We start from the raw sequence: 21,154 nt of genomic DNA on the forward strand, positions 1-21,154 counted from the left end.
ACTTTTAGCGTATTATCTGTGATTTTAAAAAGCCAAATAGATAATCAATAATAAACAGTTGAAAGGAATTCAGACATAATCATTACTTCGACCGTCTCCAGTTTGTTGTATGACGTTTATACATATTTGAGATGTTACTGAACAGCCTGTAAACAACGTAGGATGTATCCATGAAATGTGTAGTATGTGTGTGTGTGTATGTATATATATATATATATATATATATATATATATATATATATATATATATATATTTATAAATATATATATAAAGGGTGCCACTTACATTTGGAATTAAGTTAAAGTAAAAATGGAGAAAGGTGTGTACAGTGTGTACATGAGGGATCTGTGTTCAAGATGCCAGGTAGCAGATCACGTGGTCAATTAGAGTCAATTAGTGAGCAGGTGCGTCACGATGAGGTCCTCAAAAATACTACCGCTGTTTTAGGTTTCCCGATGTTCAGTTGCACAGAGAGAAACTCGTTTTGGCAATGTATTTGAAACGAAGCGGATACCATGTCCTCCTCATTTCCACCATCACAGTAACATTAGCCCCAACAGGCAGGTGTCAACCCACCACCCTCAACCCAAATCTAAATCTGGATCCCCAGAACGACCGGAATGTCGGTCTAAAGAGGAAAAACCGCACACACGCTTACAACCAAGAGGACAGACAGCCACTTCTAGACTCGAGAGAACCGGGAAACCAGCCGAGTTCATCAACAGCTGGGGACGGATCGCGGACCAGAACCTCAGACGGGAATCCCCGCAGGAGATTTGGACACAGGAGGGTGTCCCCTACCAGAGCCCAGAATATACGGAAGCAGAGCGAATGGGAACGGATGCTTTCGACACAGAAGCCTCCGAATGAAGACTGCAGCCCAGGTGAAATTAAACCTGTAGTCAATGGCAAGTTTTACATCCCTGGTCAATTCGAGGCTAACGTGGGCTACCAATCAGACTCTGCTGTCTCAGGTAAGACGAAGACATCCTTGAAATGTCTGTGTCCTCTTAAGATTCTGTGGTTTTGTTTTGTTTAGTTTTAGCAAGTTGCCTTAAAAATGTTTAACAGCTTGGCGTGGAAGTTATTCTTGGCCCTCTCTCCATGGAATACATTTACTACTTCTCAAATTATTGTTTTGTAATTTTAGTGGTCATCTCCTAACTATTATGACCTTTTTTAAAAACTTTCTCACTCATTTCTCACAAATTTAAGGCCATTTAGATGTTTGTAGTACAAAGAAGTCCTTAACATATTCATGTTTTTGTTTCATTTAGAGCAACAGTTTGGCAAAATATACTTAAGCCAGAAACACTGCGTTATGGGTTGATGCCTCTCTGACGTGTACCTGAATGTCACAGTGACCTTTGACCACCAAATCTCCATCTTTGAGTCCCAGTAGAGCAAAAATTGCATGAACAAGAACAGACAAGGTGAAAACAAAATTCCTGGCATAAATCAACAACATATTCATTTTTTTTTTCATATTTCCCAAATTGATATTTCATCTTCGAGGTTCAGATCGTCAAGGGTCTAGTTTTGAACCCAAGTCTTTCTAGATTTTAGGGTCCAGAATGAGCAAAAGTCTCTCTGTACTCTTCACTCTCAAAGAAATGTATTCTGATAAAAGGCCTTTTTACAAAAAAAAAAATTGGAGAGAAGTTCCATCACCACATATTTGCATGAATTTCTCTTACACTGACACGTCTGTTTTAAAACACCAGTGAATCCCGTAATAGACCAATTCTGATCGTAATAAAATGGAAGATATTATTATACATCTGAAATAAAAGTAGATTTATGATTGAATCAGTGGGAACTGTGAATTTTTTTGAGTCAATAATGCCCTCCCAGCAGTCACAGAGTGGAGATTCCACAAAGGTATGTAATGACACTCAACCTTGTTCTGTTTCACTTCTGTCATTTACCATTTCATGCACCAAAAGGCCAGATGAGGACGTGGGGACAGCATCTCAGTAGCTCAGGGGAGACCTGGCAGAGGCTGCAGCCTGTGGTGGAGTGTGGGGACCACACCATGACCCTCACTGTTCGGAGGAGACAGGCTGCGCAGCTCCTGCTGGACCGAGGTGAAGCTTTACAGCTCCCTCCCGGTTTATTTTGGGGTGCATGTCGGGGGATAGTCATGTCGGATTCCAAAAGTGTAGAGTTGGAGCTGGTGTCCTGAGCGTTTGGTGCCATTAACTCGTGTTTTATATTGGGTCTATTTGTGTCTCAGCGAATGAGTCATCCGTTCCGGTGCCCAAGCTGCCACCCCAGTGTGGTTACTCCATTCAGACCACATTGAGAGACCTCAGGCTTGTGGCTCCATATGATGCCTGTCATGTCACACAAGAGGTACATCATCCATAGAATACATTTTGGAACAGATTCTTGAGTGCAGTATACATGTATGTATACAGTATGCCCTCACGTAGGTACTGGACCCATGGGTTTCAAAGCTATGGAAATAAATCGGCCTCAAAAGGCATGCTTTAAGTTGATATGAAATTGTTCTTATTTTCAGTCGAAACAATAACAGCTCCTTTTCAACATTTTTTTGCAAAGGAGTTAAGATCACAAGTTCCATCTGCAACAGCTGTCATCTTGAAAACAAAGTTGGATGGACAAAAAAAAAAGTGGGTTTTTTTTTTGGTCAGCAGTCAAATGATTGAGAGAATTCTGTTTAAAACATGTCCTGATTAGGACGACGGTTATGTGCTGCCTCTGCTGTGGAGGGGGTCGCCAGTCAAGATGATGTGTCCAGTCTCTGTGGTCCAGCCTGAGGATGTAGGTCCATCTTCCCTCTGCTGCTCCCCATATGGTATGATTGTCCGCGTGCGTGGCCTTTTAACAACACAAGAGCTGAGGGTGAAAGGTAAAAAAAACACCAAGGTGACAGTCTCACATGAGGAAAGCACCGGTGGAATCATGCGTTTATGACCCCTTTTTTTTTTTTTCTGTGCTGCTGCAGTCAGAGGAGAGTGGACCCCCCTGGTATTACTGGCTCAACAGTGTGACTACACTTTGGACAGACAAGGGAATGAGCTTTTAATTGCTGCTCCGTTCATTACATGTGGCATCACACTCGAGGTGATTTTCTATTTATTTTAAGTGACCATATTTAATTATGAACTGATTTTGGAAATTTTAAAGATGTAGAATTCTACAAAAGTATGAGATTTTCGGGTCCCATATCAGACATGGTGTCTGAGGGCGATTAAAACTTCCGTTGACACCACTGACTCATGAAATTACTGCAAAACTGCTGACCCAAGCTTTTTAAATGTATTACTTTGATAATTACAAATGTAGTCTTCATAACTTACAGTGTCACCAATTTTCATAAAAGATTGTTTGGATACTCTTAGCCTTTTCCCTTGTGTCAGAAAGAAATTAATTTGCCGGCAAGTTTTACATTTCTTCCGTGATGATCTACAAGCGACACATTTCCGAAAGCAAAGGATTTAAAATGACCCGCAAAATGAATTCATGTCATCAGATTTCCTAAACTAAATCACCTAAATGGGAAATGCTTAGAAATTAGTCACCAGGTACTGTATTTGCTGTGGATTTTTGACAATTGTTCATGCAGTTATAAAGGAAACTCATTGTACTTTGTGAACATCTCTCTTCTTTTTACAGGATGGAAAACACACACTTTCTCTTCAAATTGGAGAAAAAGCTTTCACATTGGGCTGTCCGGTGCCGTCCCCTGAAGAGCTCCCTCCAGCTGGCCAAGCACTAGTGGACAGCCCTCATCAAATTATAGGCCCAGCAGGGTCCGTCCCATGGGCGCCGCCATTCTACCTGGCCCCACCTTACTACCCGCACCCCACATATCATCACAAGAGTTCTGGTCCTGACGCATTTAAACCTCCCAGATCTTCAACTCCTGAGCCTACATTTGGTCCTCCAGCTATCCCTCGCGTCGATCCCCAGCCAGATGATCAAGACGACGACCTGAAACGGATTCCTGTAAGGGAGTGGTTCCACGGTTCTCTGTCGTCTTCTAGTCCATTTGAGGATTCAAGTCAGGCGTATTCAAGTTTGCTAGGTCTGTCCGAGCAGCACAGTGCAACAGGCTTTCCGATCCAAGTGGAAGCTCCTTCTCTCCAACCCCAAAGCTATACTTTGAATTCGTACTACCACTACTACCATCACCCCAAAATCCCACAGTCCGGGCCACATGAAGACCCTGATCCAGGCCCAGAGGTTCTGGCTGAGCAAAGTTATTCTCCTATCCTTGAATCTACCAAGTTGTACCCAAACATCCAGCAGAAAAAGGCTCCCAGCAGAGTTGACTTAGACCAGCACCTCCAGCCTCCTCCAGAGGGGACCTCTCTTCCTTACACCCCTCCAACTAGTCCTAAATTGTCGTCCAAAATCCCTGGACCTGATCCAGCTTATCCTCCATATCTATTCCCATACCAACACTTCTATTATTTTCCATATATTGCTAGAGGGGAATCCAAAAAACTGGAGCCCAACACTGATACAGCAAAAAATGATGGGAGCAGCCTAAAGTTGAACACCCATGTTTATCCCCATCCTCACCCGTTAGTGTCGCTCCATAATAAATATGACCTCAGTCCTCACGCAAGGGAGGCAGACAGGAATGAAATGCTAAACCTTCATGAACAAAACACTGAATCAACCAAGCATCCCCTCTTGTCTAAAAATATGAAAGCAGATGCTAAAACAAGCCAATCAGTACCTGTGAGTCCTGCAAATCTTTCCCCATCTAGCTGTCCTCTGGGACCAGACCCTGTTGCAGCTCCTCCACCTGAACCATCTTCCCTTGCCCCATTATCCAACCACAGTCCTTATCACCACTATCAGACGTATTATAATTTGCAAAGTGCTGACGACATGTTTCCAACTTCATCCAAAGAAGAGTTAGACCTGCAGATGGAAGATTCCTCCCCTCCATCACAGGATCCACGGGATGCTCCATCACATCTAATCAGTTCTCCAGACAGAGAATTGGTGTTTGACGTTCAGAAGGCTTCTGTGCATCCTTACCACCGCCACTTCCAGCCCCAAATGTCTGTTGATAAAGAAAAGCCTCCTTTAGATGACCAAGAAATGCATCATATTGGAAGCATTAATTCAGAAAAAGAAACTCCTCTCTCCCCAGAGGCTGGTGTGCTGACGGCTTGGCTGGGTGATCCAAGATATTCTAGCCTTCCTCAGTCACAAGGCAGTCCTATTGATGGCTTCGATCCCCATTACATCTCTCAGGAACATCAGTATGACCCTTCTAAGCATCCTGGTATGGAAAAAGCAGAAGGTGGGCAGGAAAATGAGAGGAGGGGCAAGAAAAGAGCAGCTTTGCTCGTTTTACTGTCACTTTATGTTCCGATACATCCTAGTTCTTTCACTCTATGGGAGCTGACGTGTTTTCAGTGCAGAGAAAGGGCAGCATTCAGGCTGTCAGTCTCTGACTGTAACGATACACCTGTTTGGGATAAATTATGTCAATTTATTTCATCCGTCATTGTTCCTTTAGTTCTCACTGTTTACACTGCATTCAGATCACCAAAGCCAATCCGTACACTCCCTCTCTACTGCTCCGTGTAGTCTTGGTGCTGTGTCATACTTTGACTTCACTGTCTCTTTTGGTTACCTTGTAAAACCCTTTTACAGGCCATGAACACTTTGCCATCAGCCCAAGCTTGTCAACACTTGTCCTTATGGAAAAGCAAATCCGTTGCAGCCAACGCCTAAACCATACAAGTTTAGAAATGAACTTTGTGATCTCTGCCTGTTCTTCATATTATGTGGGAGGGTGTTAAATCACTGTTTCTTTGAAAACTGATCAAAGTTGTAACTCAAGTGTTTGTGTGTATCTACAGACTGTACGATGGGTCAGCTCTTTGTCTTCAGGATGCCTGACACTCTGATGGAGCCAACACTCTCCCCTTATCCCTCAGAGATCAGTAATTTTTCTTGCAACCCTCAGAAGCTGACCTCTGACCCTGACCTATATATGGTACCCCTTGAAGGCTGCGGAGTCACAAAACATGTAAGGCGCACTTGTGTCTAATACTTAAAGATTTGATTTGCCTCGGTTGTGCTCACTCGCACATATCAATGGGAGCAAATCTTTGCTACACAATGCACATTTTCATCAGAAGATGGCGGTATAGGCAATATTACGCATGGGAACAAAACGGGTCCCCTTCATCTAGAAAAATGGAGTGGCCTCTTATCACTGTCAGAAGGGCAAGTGAAGTTATCATTGTTGGTGGCAGCTAGTATTGGCTGTGTTACATGTCAAGAGTTGAAAACAAAAATACCTGGAACGACCCCAGCAGCTGTGAATAGCTATTTTTGTTTTTTAATCTAATTTCATACTGTTGTCAGGTATTTGGTCACACAGTGGTTCATCTGCTGGAAGTCCGAGGTTTCCATTCTCTTCAACAAAACAGTGATTCTGTTGATGATGACGCTCCAGTCAGGTATGACATTGCTATTGTCTCCCATTAAAGGAACGCGCTTTTTTTTTTTTTTGGTAGATGTGTAAAAAAAAAAAAAAAAAAAAAAAAAAATTGATTCCCTTTGCTTATGAGTGTGGATGTGCATGTTGACAAATAAGAACATTTCACAAAAAATATATGTGCTCCTTTTTTAATTTGGAGACATTTTTACGTTTCTGCTTTCCTCACAAGGAAAATCCTGTTCAGCTACGAAGTCACATGCTTGCAATGCAAACATCCTTTGCAGCTCTAGGGTTTGTTTTAACTGCCCCCCCCCCCCCCCCCCTTACTGGCAGGTCTTTAATCAGCCTTTATTTTTAGAGTGGGTTTTCCTGTGTGGAGCACATATATTCTACTTCTTCATGCCATTTATTGCGAGGATTTAGTACAAATGAGTTGTTTTGTTGTTGTTGTTTTTACAGGAAATGCACTCAAATCTTTGGTCTTAGGTCTCAGGACACACTCCTACAGTACAATCTGTCAAAGCTGAAGCTCCAGCACCAGATCAATACAGACAGGTCCAGCTTCTTGGCTGTTGAGATTTCAAAAAAAAAATGCATTTGATCTACAATATACATTTAAATAAATACCCCTATTATACTGTTGACAGGCCCTTTGTCCACGCTCCTGCTTTCTTTGACCATTATTTTCTGTACGTCGGTTGTCATCTTTATCTGACCCCCAGGTTGATGGTGGAATGTCGGACATCTCCAGGTTCCCCAGGTGATGTGAGATTCCATCTAATGGATAATTCCGCTCCTTCATCTGTTCAGTCTACACCAGCTACTGTCAATGTACAACTGGGAATTGCCACAGGTGTTTTACTCTGTCATTCCTTCAGCTGCACATGTTTGTTACCTCCTTGTCGCTGACTTGGCTAAATACGTTTGTTTTTTTTTCCTCTTAGATGAGTCCTTCACAAGCTACCACCCCAAGGCCCACCTCCCTCTCAGCCTCCTGCGAGGGAAACCGGTTTATATGGAGGTGAGGCTGCTGGACCCCCAAGAGCCCAACCTGGTACTGCTGGTTCATTCCTGCCTCGCTTACATACCAGCACCGTATGCCAGTTGGATGCTGATTTATGATGGGTATGTTACTGTCATGCACTTTAGGGTAACCTTGGGTGTCCTAAGGTTATTATTGAGAAAGGCTCTGAAACCTTATTGTTTCAGAAGTGTCCGTCTTACCAAGATATTAACTTTTTTTTTTTTTTTTTTAGAACTTTTTATTTAAATGTTTTCAGTTAAACATTGAACAATGTCTGAGACAAGGTCAGTGATGTAAAAAGGTGCAAATGGCGGTGCAAATGTATATCAAATAAACATTAGACATTGTGATAATAAAGATAAGCAAACAAGACAGACAAAAATGAATAAATAATTAGCTAATAAAAAAAAGAATGAATAAATGATGAGGTTACTAATAATAATTAAAAAAAAAAATCCACATCGTGAAGATATTAACTTTTAACGTAGCGTTATTTTAAAGGTTTAAGTGGCTCTTAACTACATTTTGCTCAAGTGTGCTGAGAGAGACCAATGAGATGGGGGGGGGGGAGAGTGAGTTTCATGTAGTTTTCTCAGCAGTGGGTGCTGTAGAAAAAGTGTTTTTTACTTGAAATTGCTTCAAATTAAAAAAAAAATCTCAGTTTAACTAAGACAGCTTTTAAACAGCTTGTTGATGCAATTAGTTTTTTCACAGGAATACAACAGAAGAGGAAAATCCCTGCTCACTATATATGCTTGCAGGTTCACCTCAGATTGAATGGACAATGTTCCGATTGCTTTATTCAGAATGGTTCGATTTTCTTCCTTGCACCTGTTTACCGAAGGAACTAAATTTGTAAAGGCTACGGAACTGAAACTTGGCTGACAGTTCCCTTCAAAACAGCTCTTTGATTTGGAATTAGATCTTTAAAAAAAAAAGAGAGAAAAATGGCAAAAGACAGATGTTTTATTAAATAGTAGTGTATCTTTTTGCCCCCCATATATTTCACAATGATTAAAAAGGAATAAACATTTCATACAAAAGCATAATTCACTCTGTATTGTTCAGCTGCCCAAGCCGGGGTGGCTCACAGCTGCTTCCTTCACACGCCCATCACATCCGGAGGATCTTGGTCACTAGCTTCCTGTCGCTACCCGTAGAAAGTCCCTCCTACGTGACTGAAGGAGGTTTCCTTCACCTGGACGACCCAGAGGTGCCCCCCACTAAACACACCAACTCATACAAACATTTATTGTTGTCTTTTAAAAGTTACTCGTGTATTTATTTTGTACGAAATACATTTTGAATCAGCTGAGTCTATCTGTATTGAATATAACTGATGCAACAAAGTACAACACAAGTTATCTGACATTTTACAAGTACAGCAGGCCTATCACGATGGTGGTGGCTAAGCTAGGACCGTGTAATTATCTGGTAAAATCGTATTCTCTTTCAGATCTACTTCTTGTGCTTGACAGAAGTGTGCGCTGCTGCAAACGGGGACTGCGCTGTAGGCTGCATCAATAGTAAGTTCACCACAAGTGAAACTAGAAAAATAACACAGACATGAATGCAGCATTCATATTTGCTTTACAAGGCTCTCTGTGGTGGAAGCAAGGCCCCTTGATTTTACAATAACGGCCGTTGTCGCCACATGGATTCCTTATTGTCTCCCTTCCACTGAGGATGGGCTTTTCATAATAAATCACAGTACAATGATGCTCTGGTAAAACCTCCAGTACTAACGTGGTGTTGGCAGTGTGCGCATCAGCACTTGAATACTTTTTCAGAGCAATTTACCAATATAGAGATAATGCTGAGAACTTACTTTGTCCCCCAATCGCTATAAATTTTGGTTTTGGTGTGATTGAAGCTATATTGTCTGCTCTCATTATACACAATGAAGTTCCTGTATTGGCATACACTGCCTGCTGCTCACTGCTTTTAACATAATGATCATCAAAACAAACCAATCTTAAAATGTGATCCAGTCACAACGTGTGATTATGTGACCTTTTTTTTTTCCTTGCCCTCTCAGGATCCAGCAAAGACATGTGAGCTATGAAATAAAGCCACATTCAAACAACTACTGACTTTGCATTGTAATTTTTTTTAGTTGATGTGACGTCCAGGGAACACATTCAGGGATTGTCAGGGAGATTTGGCAACATTGTCTGGGGACTCGAGGATGAACTAAAAAGATCGACTATTCCGCCTAGTTTTCTTCAAGTGCCTCCTTTTATTGTGCAACTTGAAACACCTCTTGTTTTCAAAGAGTCCTGTATGTCAGCTGAAGCTATTTATGGGTTTGTCTTTGCATCCCGAACAATTTTCCTGGCAGTTGTGGCCGAAATTTTTGTTGGTCTAACTGACCGTGATATGGTGTCAACAGAATCCCTCATTTTCCACTTAAAAAAAAAAAAAAAAAAAAAAAAGTATTAAACCAAGTTGACTTAAAGTACAACCAGTGGACATACAGGACAAAGAGAAAACCACAAAGTTACTGTGTGGGTGTGTGTAAAAACATGGTGTGGTATTACAGTGTCAAATATGGTATAATGTAAATATAAATTTGGACAAAGGGGAAAGAGAATAATGAATTTAAACTAAACCAGTGTTCCAATAGTGTCAGACAGTTCAATACCAGGTAGTATAAGACATAGTTAATAAAGTGTGATATAATATAGCACAATATCAAATGTAATATAGATCATATATAAAATAACATAATCCCCTGATTAAAAAAAAAAAGATCTCTAACATAGCCTTATATAAACCAATATCAGAAGAAAAATAAAAGAGAGAACAATTATTTAAATAATTGACGTTGCAATGGGGGATGGGGTCAGACAGGGCTTTTTTTTTCTTTTCTTTTTTGTGAGAGACAGAGGGGGAAAGAGGAGGCCCAATCATGTCCCAAGACAGCCAAGCTTGGAGTCTCTGCTCACCTCCGCCTTCAACCAGTCAGCGTTGCAGGTCTGGTAAAAAGGGGGACCAATTGCTTTCGAAGGATGTGGTGTTATTTTTCAAAACAGCTGTAAATGTTTCTAGATTTGAGTGATTTGTTAGAAGATTAAAGACAGTGGTTTATGGATGTCTTTGTTCTGTCTTTCCAGTTGAATAATATGGTCTTCTTGACAATGGTTAGTGATATTAGTACAAATGATATGTTCTGGTTGGGTGCATTTAATGAAGAGAGGTCACCAAGTAAAGCGATAATTGGGTATGTCGGGATGCTGAGGCCTCTGATAGCCTGCTCATGACCAGTATTTTTGAACTGATGAGCAATGCCAGGGTGCATGGATGCAGTTCTCTACTGAGGTTGAACAAAGACAACAGGTATTGCTTTGGCTGAAGCCCATGCGGTGGGATTTGTGTGCAGTGGCAGGAGTTCTATGACAGATTTTGTCCTGTGTGAATTGAGTTTTAGAGTTCCATGTCATGGAGAATGTGTTGTTTTGCCAGTTATATATCAGAAGGTTATTGAGGTCTGTGGTCCATTCCTCTTTTGCAGTTGATATTGTTGTCATTAAATGTTAAGAGCTTGTATGTCTGAGATCTTTTGAGGTTTGAGTAATTGTAGCTTTGCATGGGGGGGGGGGGGCATGATTATTAAAGTTTGTGATGTTGATGCTTTTCCTTATGCTTCTTTTAATTTATTGGAAACAGCAGGGAGCCAGTATATTGTATTCTTTTTGGATATGGTTGAAGGTCATGAACAGGCCACCGTTGAGGAGCTGCCCCAGGTTTGTCACTCCTCTCTCAATCCAGGGTCAAAAGGCCATGGTTTTATTATTGATGAAGAGCATGTTCTTGTTCCATAAAGAGGTATGAGAGGATGCTGAGAAGCTGTACTGGAGAGTTTATTTGATTTCCACCAGGATGTTAAAGTGGCGTTGATGGTATTTTTTTTTGTAGCATGGATGGTTCTTAATGGATTTATCTATAAATGACAGATTTCAGATGTATAATTCTTCAGTTAGGTTAACTTCGATTGAAGATATTGTTTTATTTCCAAATTGAAAATGTTGTCGAGTTTTAGGAGTGTTTTAATATTTTTATTCAGTATGTTATTTAGTTCATGTTTAGTTTTAAATAGTTTTAATATAGTTTTAAATTCTTTCATAATGAAGCCGGTGGGTGTATGGGAGGCTGGGGGGGTCTAATCTCTCCACCTATTTTGAAGGTTAAATTCTTTTTTTAGGAATTGTATATTATTTGATCTCTTATGACAGTCTTTGCTGCTTCCCATAAGGTGCGTGCTGTTGTTTCATTTTCCACTTTTTAATTACAGTTTGAACATTGGCATTGTCAGGTCCTTCGATGTCTTTTTATACAATTCAATGACCCTTTCTTGCAGATCATTTGACAATTCTTTTGCTTTCGCCATGACCCCGAATCCACAAACGTCAGTGCAGCACAGCACTGGATGAAAGATGCGAGGGTCTGTCAGGAGCCCAGAAACTCACTGACCTTCTCCACACACACTGATGACAAGAAAACAGATCACGGGTGACGATGGTTCCCTTAAGTGGCCCACCAAACCTGTTTGTGTCAAACTGTGTGCAGAAAAAGCAGCCGATGATGGATGGATTTAGGTAGTTTCTGTTGTCATGATTTTAAAGAGTAAACAGTTTGACTGCAAATGGCTTTACCCAACCACTAACCATGAGTGAAAAAAAAAGTTTCCCGTATCATTCATATTCTCTGACATATGGCCAAAAAAAAAAAAATCACAAATTCTGCCAGGATATGTAAACTTCTGATCATGAACTGTCTGTGATAAAATTGCAAAAAGTGATTTGAAGGCAAATGTTTTGACGCAAAAGGTGAATTTTGAACAAAATACTAAAGGCTGAATATTTTTTGAGACGTTCTTCGCTTAGTTTATCATTACAGCAAGAAAAGCGCATTAAAAGGACCACAATAATGTCATAGACAGCACTCTATGGTATCCATCCATCGTCATCTTCCGCTTATTCCTTACTAGTAAGGGTCGCGGGGGGGGGGGGTGGAGCCTATCCCAGCATCTATGGGCGAGAGACAGGGTTCACCCTGGACAGGTCACCAGTCCATCACAGGACCAACACATAGAGACAGACAACCATTCACACTCACAGTCACACCTACAGTCAATTTAGAGCATCAATCAACCTCGTCCCCTCTTGATGTCTTTGGACTGTGGGAGGAAGCTGGAGTACCAGAGAGAACCCACGCAGGAACAGGGAGAACATGCAAACTCCCACTCTATGGTATATTTATTTAAAATGGACGATTTAGTCCAGAGACAGAACAGTTGTTAATGTAGAACAAACTCTTAAAGCTACAGTGTTGATAAGCAACAAGTGTTCCCTAAAATCAAACTATTTTTGCTAAGTGTTACATTCCTATAAAGACCAAAGATCTAAAGCAAGGGCAAACACAACTTGTATGCAACACTAAAGTTCCATAGGCTCATAATGATTTTGATAAAAAGCTCAAGTATATTAAAAAGGATCCCTTTTGCATACATGTTTAATTTGTACCAGTGGCCACTTGAGCTTTAATATGGAGGCAATAATTCCTCTACATGTAGCAGGAGACAAAATAGAAGCTACAGTGGCATAAAAGACTGCATATCAACATGATCGCGACATTTCACAGATGCTGAAGTTCTTAAAGGATGTGGTGTACCTATCTTGGCCTTAATGACCCAGATGTCTTTCAGGCTGGTAGCAGCTGCTGTCGAGCTGTTCCAGCTAAACGATTACTATTCGGAAGCCACCACAGAGTTCTTTTAAGGCACAATGTCATTTTTGAACAAAAAGCATTTAAAAAATGTTCACACTGTAAACACAATGAAATATCGGTAAACAATGGCATGCTGGTTGAGCTTAAATTCCAATAAAGGTCTTTGATGATGATGAGGGCTGCATCCTCTTAGTACACTGTGGAATAGTGGGCCATGACAGCCACCTGGCCTTTCTTGATCTCTCTCAGGAGGATGATGGCACACACCAGTGCTATGACCTGAAATGCAGGCACAAGAGGGCAGAGGGGATAGTGAACAGCAGTGATTCCTCATCAGCCCGAACATTAAACCAGCCAGAGTGAGTTAGTGAGAGAGCAAAAGATTGCACTTGCCCTTGCAGAAAAGAGGAACCTCGAGACAGAAGGCATTCAGTGAGGAATTAATGAAACAGCTACAGGGGAAAACTCAGCTTTTTAAATGTAGAAATTCATAATGTTCCAATAAAATAACGGGGTTTGGGGGTGGGTGAGGGATATACCTCAACTATCACTTTCTCAGGTGGGTTTTTCTTCCTGAAGTATTTGAAAATACAGAATTTTCTATTGTGTATGCCAGGAAATTGTGGAATAGATTGAAGACAGCATGAAGGTGAACACTGATCAGACTAGGCCTGAGCAGCAGGGATGATGGCAGCAGTAAAAGGGGTGAGGGGTGACTCCCAGCTCTTGGTCAAGGTGAGGGGGGAGGGGTGGAGGCAAATTCATGGTGAGGCGAAAGTGGGTTGGCCAGGGACGAAGTAGACTGAGTCAAGATGATGTACTGAGGAGATGAGCTGGTCAGATGAAGCTGTTTACAGAGGGTGGAGCTGCATATCAAAGCTATTAACTTTAGGAACCAATCAATTCAGAAATAAGCCAAGTTAAAGGAAAAAAAGAGGAGCAGAAAGAGCGAGAGAGAAGAGGGAGTACACATTGATTAGAACTTAAAAACTTGCCTCTCAGGAGAAAAAAAGCCCATCTAGAATGGAACCTGACTGACACTGGATTTTGAGGCTTATTCCAAGATTGGGAAGGACATAGCTGCAAAAGGCTAAAACAGGCCAGATGATAATCAATCCGATTTTGAATCTATAGCTGAGAAAGGGAAAGAAGTAGTTGGTTTGTTTTCCCTGGAGCCAACTTTAGTCCCAATAGAGTCTATTGAATAGACAGATTTATGGAATCTGCGATACGTCCCCATATCTGTGTAACTGAAGGAAAAAAAAAAGATGTTTCACAGTCAGCTTCAATTAGCACCTCTTTAATACACAGCAAAAATGGCTCCGACAAGAAAAGACAAGACAAGAAAAAAGCTGCTATGGCCTCTTTGAGCAATCTGAGCATCTGATTTGTATCTTCCTTCCTATTGGCTGCCTGTAATGATGTCTATAAAATTCCCAGCTAGGCACCATATCTCTGAACTGTAAAAATGTGGTCAGGTACATAATTTGTACCCATTTGATTTCAAACACAAAATGGAAACGAAAAGGTGATCTTTGAAGATAGAAACAGTATCTGTGCCTACCAAAAGAGCAGCGGTCCCAATAAAGATGCCCAACATCAGGGGAGCTTTACTGTCGAAAACAGTCGTGATGATCCCAGGACAGTGCTGGAGACAGACAAAGACGGCAGAAGGTCAGTGCTCAGTTCTCAGCTTGAAGTAAACTAGGCCTTATCCAGAGAGATGTGTATGACAAGTACATGCAGAGTTGAAGAAATGTGTTTTTGTGACTTTGCAGACCACAGACATTTGTACAGGAGTAGAATTTGGTAAAAAACAACAACAAAAAAAAAAAAAGTCACTCACAATACAGTGTCATTACTCTAAATGTTACACTGAGTGTGGAAGCTCTGGAGTTCTTTGAAGCCTTTACAGAAATTCTTGACCCTCTCAACCTCCTCGTCTTTTTGTTATTTAAGAGTCAATATGCTGTAGCCAAGCACAATTAGCACAACACGTGCAAAGAAATAAAAGCATCGAGTCATGACATCAGAAGAAACACTTTGTGTTCCTTTTGAAAAACGTGTCCATACTTTTAGCCGAATGTGACCTCAACCCAACCTTTTGGGACATTCATGTTACGTCGTCGTATTCATCAAAGGTGTGTCTGTGGCATTGTGGTTGCTAGGTGAAAACAACATCTGTGAAAAAAATGTTGATCTTATGTTTGTGCAGACCGATTCCACCTTTGAAGACAAAGTGGGATGTAGAGGCAGAATGGTGCTGATTTTTTGAACTCGGAAAAAGAAGATGGTTGGCTGAAGCCTTTGGTATAAAATTAGAAGGTTAAAAAAAAAAACAACCTGTTAATCGACATTGATAACATTGCTTATGGGGCCATGTCGATCTCTTTGTAAGCCAATTCTCTGTGGTCACGTGCAACTTCATATTGATCAAAGATCAAAAGCCGTTCTCGTCATTGCATAGCATACAACAAAGTTGGAGTGCATCTCTCTTGTGCAAGTTTTCAAACGACAAGTACAACAGCTATTAAATATAAGGTTCCTAGCATAAAACAATAAGATAAATAGAAATATTTATTTAATTATATGTATCATATATGAGATAAAACGGTTATTGCGGGCCTGTTCATCTTAAAGCGGGCAAAAACCCGACTGAGTTCCTCTGCCAGCAAGGTATCAGTCCTATCAGTCGCCTGTTTTCTGCTTCTGTTGTTTATGTGGTTGATTCCCTGACACATCTCTCTGGGATCGTTATTCTGGATGAAGATGCTGACAACGATGCCCTTAGACTGGGTTCGATAGAATGTCTCAAGATCTTGGGACCTACTTACAGGCATAACCAAATGCTCCAAGATTCCATCTGGTTTGGGACAGGTATTCTTGGCCACCTCCAACAATGAGACCCCTGTCATGCCACAGCAGTGAAGCTACAGACAGGAACAGAGATTAAATTATAAATGCTAAAAAGAAAAGAGAAATAATTGACATTTTTTAAAATTTAGTTTGTCCTCACCAAGTTGTGGACAAATGTCAGTGTGACACCGATGGCAGGGTCTCCACTGTTCATGTACATGCCATACATGCTCATGTAGAACTCTGCAATGTACTCCCCCACCTTAATCATGAAAACAACAATGTTAATCACTAATTTGGACTTATTTTTAATTCCATTTTTGTGATCCTTCATTCCGTCCCACCTCATGGCGTCTGGAGTAAGCCAGCACTCCGCAAACAATTTCAGCCACAGTCAGGAAGGACAGAAGAACAGAGAACTGGAAGAAATAAGAAGTAAATACACACCACGTTCCTCCACTGCCATACAGCCTGTGTGCAGTACACAATGATATGCAGTGAGCTTCAAAAAGAAAAGGAAAAATCAACTCAACACTTGGATAATGCACAAATTTCTCTTCTACTATATGCGTATCTGCCACTGAGATCATTATAGAGACTAGAATTTTTTTCATCAAGGATTTGTGTGACATCCCCTGAAAAATTAATGAAAATGTAATAATAGGTCTTTTTATTATTATTTTTTAAAAGTAATAGAAATGTATCATGATTTGTCATTGGAGATTTATGTAATAGAAAAATCATAGAAAATTTTAGGGGGGGAAAAAAAATCTCAAAAGGTGGGCTTAAACTCCTTCACAGTGATTCTAAACCAGGGGTGCCCCAACTTTTTCACTTGGAGGGGCGAAACTGAGAGGTGCTAAAATTTCAGATCATTTTAAGTAAATAAATAATCGCTTTTACATAGTTGACTTATAACTCAACACCAAATGTTTCAGTGACACTGAAAAAGCATTTTTGTAAGGTTCTTCCACTGCATAACAAATCAAGTGTTAACCCTGATGCCTGATCAAATAATTAAAAACAACAATCAGGGATCCTACATATTAAAAGAGCTTTCTCCATTAGAACATTTTTTTTTCAACTATTTACTAGCAGGTGTTTAAACATATCCGTTTCAATGCTCTGAGTGCATATTGAGACCGAGTCCATTAAGACCCCACCAAGCGACAGAGGACACACCCATGTTTGTTTTATTAAAATCGTTGTGTATGTGAATACAACAAATATATTATGGACTGGCTAACGGTGAGCAAGTTCAGGGGAGTATGGCAGTTTTGATGTAGTTGCTGCGAGCTCCATTTCTCGGGGACTCTCTCGGCGCAGCATTCAGTATGAACGTCTGCACCACAAACCTCTCAGCGAGCGCTGACACCAGAACTGCCTGCCAGACTCGGGCACGACATGTCCGGACTTGGCCAGTCTTCTCACAGTTTCGTTTCCTTTCATTTCATTTCATCAAGTAAGTCATCCATTATCAGATTTATCCACCAATCCCAAAAAGTTTTGTTTGCTGTTGAACATGCGGAACTAAATGTAAGTCGGATCACTTCAGCTTCGTGCTCCTCACACACTTATTTTGCACAACTGCGTTGCACGACAGAATGAAAACAAAACTTGGCTGTGGCACAAGATTGAAGCGGGGTTACAGGAAACAGCCTCACCACTTGAAGAGCCCATTTCTTCTCGTTGCAGGCACCAAAATCTCCAAACGTCACCACGATCAGCATCACTGTGCCCAGGGCTATCAGTACGGTCACACCTGATTCCAAATAATAAAAAGTCAAAAATCAGGTTGTTTTTTTTTTTGTTTTTTTTTTACAGTGAATGGAAACAATAAATATGAGTGAAATGGCATCTCACCTGTTACGAAGGCGGTGGAGTCGAGTACATCTATTGTAAAGATCCCTCTGGTGTTACTGCTGAATCTCAGCCACAGGCCGAGGCCCAGAAAGAGAAAGCCCAGCAACTGCCCGAGGAGAAATTCAATCACAGTGTGGATGTACAACACACCAACATGGCGACAGGTAGGGGTGTAACAACAATGGTGCACAAACTCTTATCAGATTCTCCAAGCACCAAACTGTAGGTATGCTGCACTCAGACAATGTGGCAATGTCATGCCTTTGAAACAAGACAATCTAAACAGCCTGGGATTTTGGATAAACTCCAAGTTAGCAGCAGTATTCAGTTCTTTTAATCATATTGAAATTCTTATGGGGGCTGCACGGTGGTGCAGTGGTCAGCACTGTCCCCTCACAGCAAGAAGGTTCCAGGTTTGAGTCCCGGCTCCAGCACAGGATCTTTCTGTGTGGAGTCTCCATGTTCTCCCTGTTCCTGTGTGGGTTCTCTCTGGTACTCCAGCTTCCTCCCACAGTCCAAAGACATCAAGAGAGGACGAGGCTGATTGATACTCTAAACTGACTGTAGGTGTGACTGTGAGTGTGAATGGTTGTCTGTCTCTATGTGATGGTCCTGTGATGGACTGGTGACCTGTCCAGGGTGAACCCCGCCTCTCGCCCGTAGCTGCTGGGATAGGCTCCACCCCCCCCCCCCGCGACCCATAATAGAAAGGAATAAGCGGAAGACGGCGATGGATGGAAATTCTTATGTTTTAAGATTTTATGTTAAATTGTTTACAAAGCTTAAACAGTAAATATTTTGACCTGTGATTGAAAATGAACCAAACCATGACATTAAACTTACCATGATTTTTATGCTCTATTACAATACTACACATGGCTTGAATGAGGTCAAAAGCAGGACAGATAGGTAAACAATAACCCTTCCATCCATCCATCCATTTTCTTCTGCTTACTCCTCTTAAGGGTCGCGGGGGGGCTGGAGCCTATCCCAGCAGCTACAGGCGAGAGGCGGGGTTCACCCTGGACAGGTCCATCTCAATAATTTTTCCACCACAATCTCATTTTTAGCTTCTAACCTCCACTAACCCAATGTTCATTTTGAATACTAATTTTGGGCTTCACATTTAATTCAAATTTAATTGAAATCTTAACGTGACCTACTGCAATTTTCATATTTCATTAAAGGAATTTGCAATCATTTTTTTAAAGGCTTACTGTATTTTAAATACCATTCAACAAAAAAGATCTTGGTTCAATACAGATGCCCACGAAAACTCACATCTTCAAGGATTTTGCAATGAAAATGAAAATAATGATGCCTTACAATTAACATACCCCCTTCAATCACAACATGTAATTATTAAGTAATTTATGTTATTTGCTTTGTTATGTGCAAAGAACAAAAACCAAAGTAACTTGTACATCATTGTGTCTTTTATCTTGAAATAGTAAAAGTGGATAGAACATTACTGAGCATGCTCCAAGAGATACGAAACCACTGTTATGCACCTGGACGCGGACCAAATTTCTCAACTACACGCCACGTTTCCTTGCAGCCCACGGTTCATTTTCCAGACTAAAAACAAGTGATAAGATTTACGTTTGATAACATTTAACACACCGTGTAAGAGTTCGAGATCACCCCCCCCCCCAAAAAAAAAAAAAAATCACGCGTGTACTTTATTAATTACTCACTACCCTCCTTTATACATACATGTGTATTTAGGGTGAGACTTACCGCAAAGATGAGGTTGAAGAGGAAGAGGACATATTTGCAAACGAGGCCACATCCATCCAAAGCCATGGTGATGATGATGATGATGATGATGATGATGTCGTCTGGTCAGATTTCCACTCCTTAAGTCGAAAAGATGTGAACCGAATGATCTGATCAGCCTGTTGGCGTGACGCACCTCCTCAACCTGAACATCTGCTTTTATCACTACATTCGGTGTTAAGGTATGCACCTCTAAGTAATCGTGTTCATTGCGTTAATATTAGCCTGTAGCATCACAGTAAAAGTACCAGCAACATTTGGGAGGATAACAACTGTTGATTGAACAAATACCTTTAATTTAGAAGGTTTCCACAGTTCCTTCCTGCGCCAATAGCAACCAAAACACCTGCCGTCCAAATCTAAACAGTCGCTTGCGCTTTTTGCTTTAGTCACACCAAGCTTCGCCTTTTTATGTGGTGAAGTAATGTGATTGGCTAACAGCAACACCAATGAGAATGCGATGAGACCCGTGAATCAACGGAGGCTTGCGAGGAAACACGTAGTGAAAGTTAAGGAAATAAAAGCTTTTGGTTTCATTTCTCCGAGTCTTGTTCTTCTCATCTATGGTTGATGAGGAATGTCTCTATTGTCTACAGGCAGAGTTCCGATGGATCGCTCATGAACATCAGCACATCACACTGTCGCCTATTTCAGTTCTTTATATTTCTTTGCTGGTATAAGGGCTACTTACACCCAGCCGTCTATGTTTCGTGCACTATGAAGTAATTAACCATGACAGTACATGTTTACTGTGTATCTCAGTATTTCATGTATTTATACCTTGATGAAGTCTCTCTACTCTTGGCTTTGCATATTTTGCTTGTTCGCCTTGAATGATTTTTCTCTCAACTCCAAAACAGGAGAAAGACGATGTTTATTTTTAACGATTCCATTTCGTGTTCAAGATTTTTTTTTAATTAAAAAGATTAGTAAAACAAATAATTAAGTCAATTGTGGAAAATAAGTTGTTTTATCAGCATTTATGAAAATGGCAAAAGTTTACTGACGCAGTGAAACATAGTTTAATCCTAACGACTGACCTCACTAACCTCAAACCAGCTAAGAAATCTAACAATAAGGTTTTTGTTGGTTTTCCTCGTTCGTTGTTTTCTGTCTGCTTGCTTGCTTGCAAAGTGAAACTTATCATTACTCCCTTGAAGCATTACTGAGATGGCACTTGGCCATGAACATGTTGAAACATTACACACTTCTTGGTACACTTAAGAAGAATGTCAACGCAGTTTTCTATCAAAAGTGTATCCCTTTGCCCCATCCCCATCATTCACACTCTAAAGTGTATGATGAGATATTGAAACAGACCTTTGACTTTTTGGACACAAAATGTCCTCACATCATCGGTTTATGAAATTAGACAGCGATCTGAAATCTTGTGTGAATACTACAGCTATGGCCAGAAACCTGTTTTGTGAAACTCTAGTATTCTTTCACCACCAAAGGC

The 21,154-nt window shown here is 40.8% G+C and overlaps 2 protein-coding genes across 6 annotated transcripts; one reads left to right on the top strand and one right to left on the bottom strand.

The window, feature by feature from the left end:
* Positions 1-389: 389 nt before the first annotated feature.
* Positions 390-9,554, top strand: LOC147245532 (uncharacterized). Of its 4 annotated transcripts, none has more exons than XM_086184955.1 (13): positions 390-975; positions 1,948-2,088; positions 2,238-2,356; positions 2,705-2,876; positions 2,973-3,091; positions 3,644-5,291; positions 5,857-6,026; positions 6,368-6,462; positions 7,166-7,296; positions 7,388-7,568; positions 8,536-8,680; positions 8,924-8,993; positions 9,506-9,554. In XM_086184955.1, exons 1-13 carry the CDS (start codon positions 492-494, stop codon positions 9,523-9,525), a joined length of 3,495 nt encoding a protein of 1,164 aa, XP_086041081.1. In that variant the 5' UTR covers positions 390-491; the 3' UTR covers positions 9,526-9,554. The 4 variants fall into 4 exon arrangements, with proteins under 4 accessions (XP_086041081.1, XP_086041082.1, XP_086041079.1 ...); XM_086184956.1 differs by having other exon boundaries at positions 8,946-8,993; positions 9,506-9,527; XM_086184953.1 differs by lacking the exon at positions 9,506-9,554 and having other exon boundaries at positions 8,924-9,052.
* Positions 8,436-20,095, bottom strand: cd9r (CD9 molecule related). 2 transcript variants are annotated; one of them, XM_086184957.1, is made up of 9 exons: positions 19,987-20,095; positions 19,657-19,775; positions 17,917-18,022; positions 17,718-17,815; positions 16,398-16,472; positions 16,214-16,315; positions 16,032-16,127; positions 14,762-14,845; positions 8,436-14,083 (listed from the first exon to the last, which is right to left on the bottom strand). In XM_086184957.1, exons 2-9 carry the CDS (start codon positions 19,720-19,722, stop codon positions 13,928-13,930), a joined length of 783 nt encoding a protein of 260 aa, XP_086041083.1. In that variant the 5' UTR covers positions 19,723-19,775; positions 19,987-20,095; the 3' UTR covers positions 8,436-13,927. The 2 variants fall into 2 exon arrangements, with proteins under 2 accessions (XP_086041083.1, XP_086041085.1); XM_086184959.1 differs by having other exon boundaries at positions 8,437-13,476.
* Positions 20,096-21,154: the final 1,059 nt, after the last annotated feature.

This window comes from Aulostomus chinensis, chromosome 18, assembly GCF_037954235.1.
Source record: "Aulostomus chinensis isolate RoL2024-O1b breed Wild chromosome 18, RoL_Achi_v1.0, whole genome shotgun sequence".
Classification (NCBI taxonomy): domain Eukaryota; kingdom Metazoa; phylum Chordata; class Actinopteri; order Syngnathiformes; family Aulostomidae; genus Aulostomus; species Aulostomus chinensis.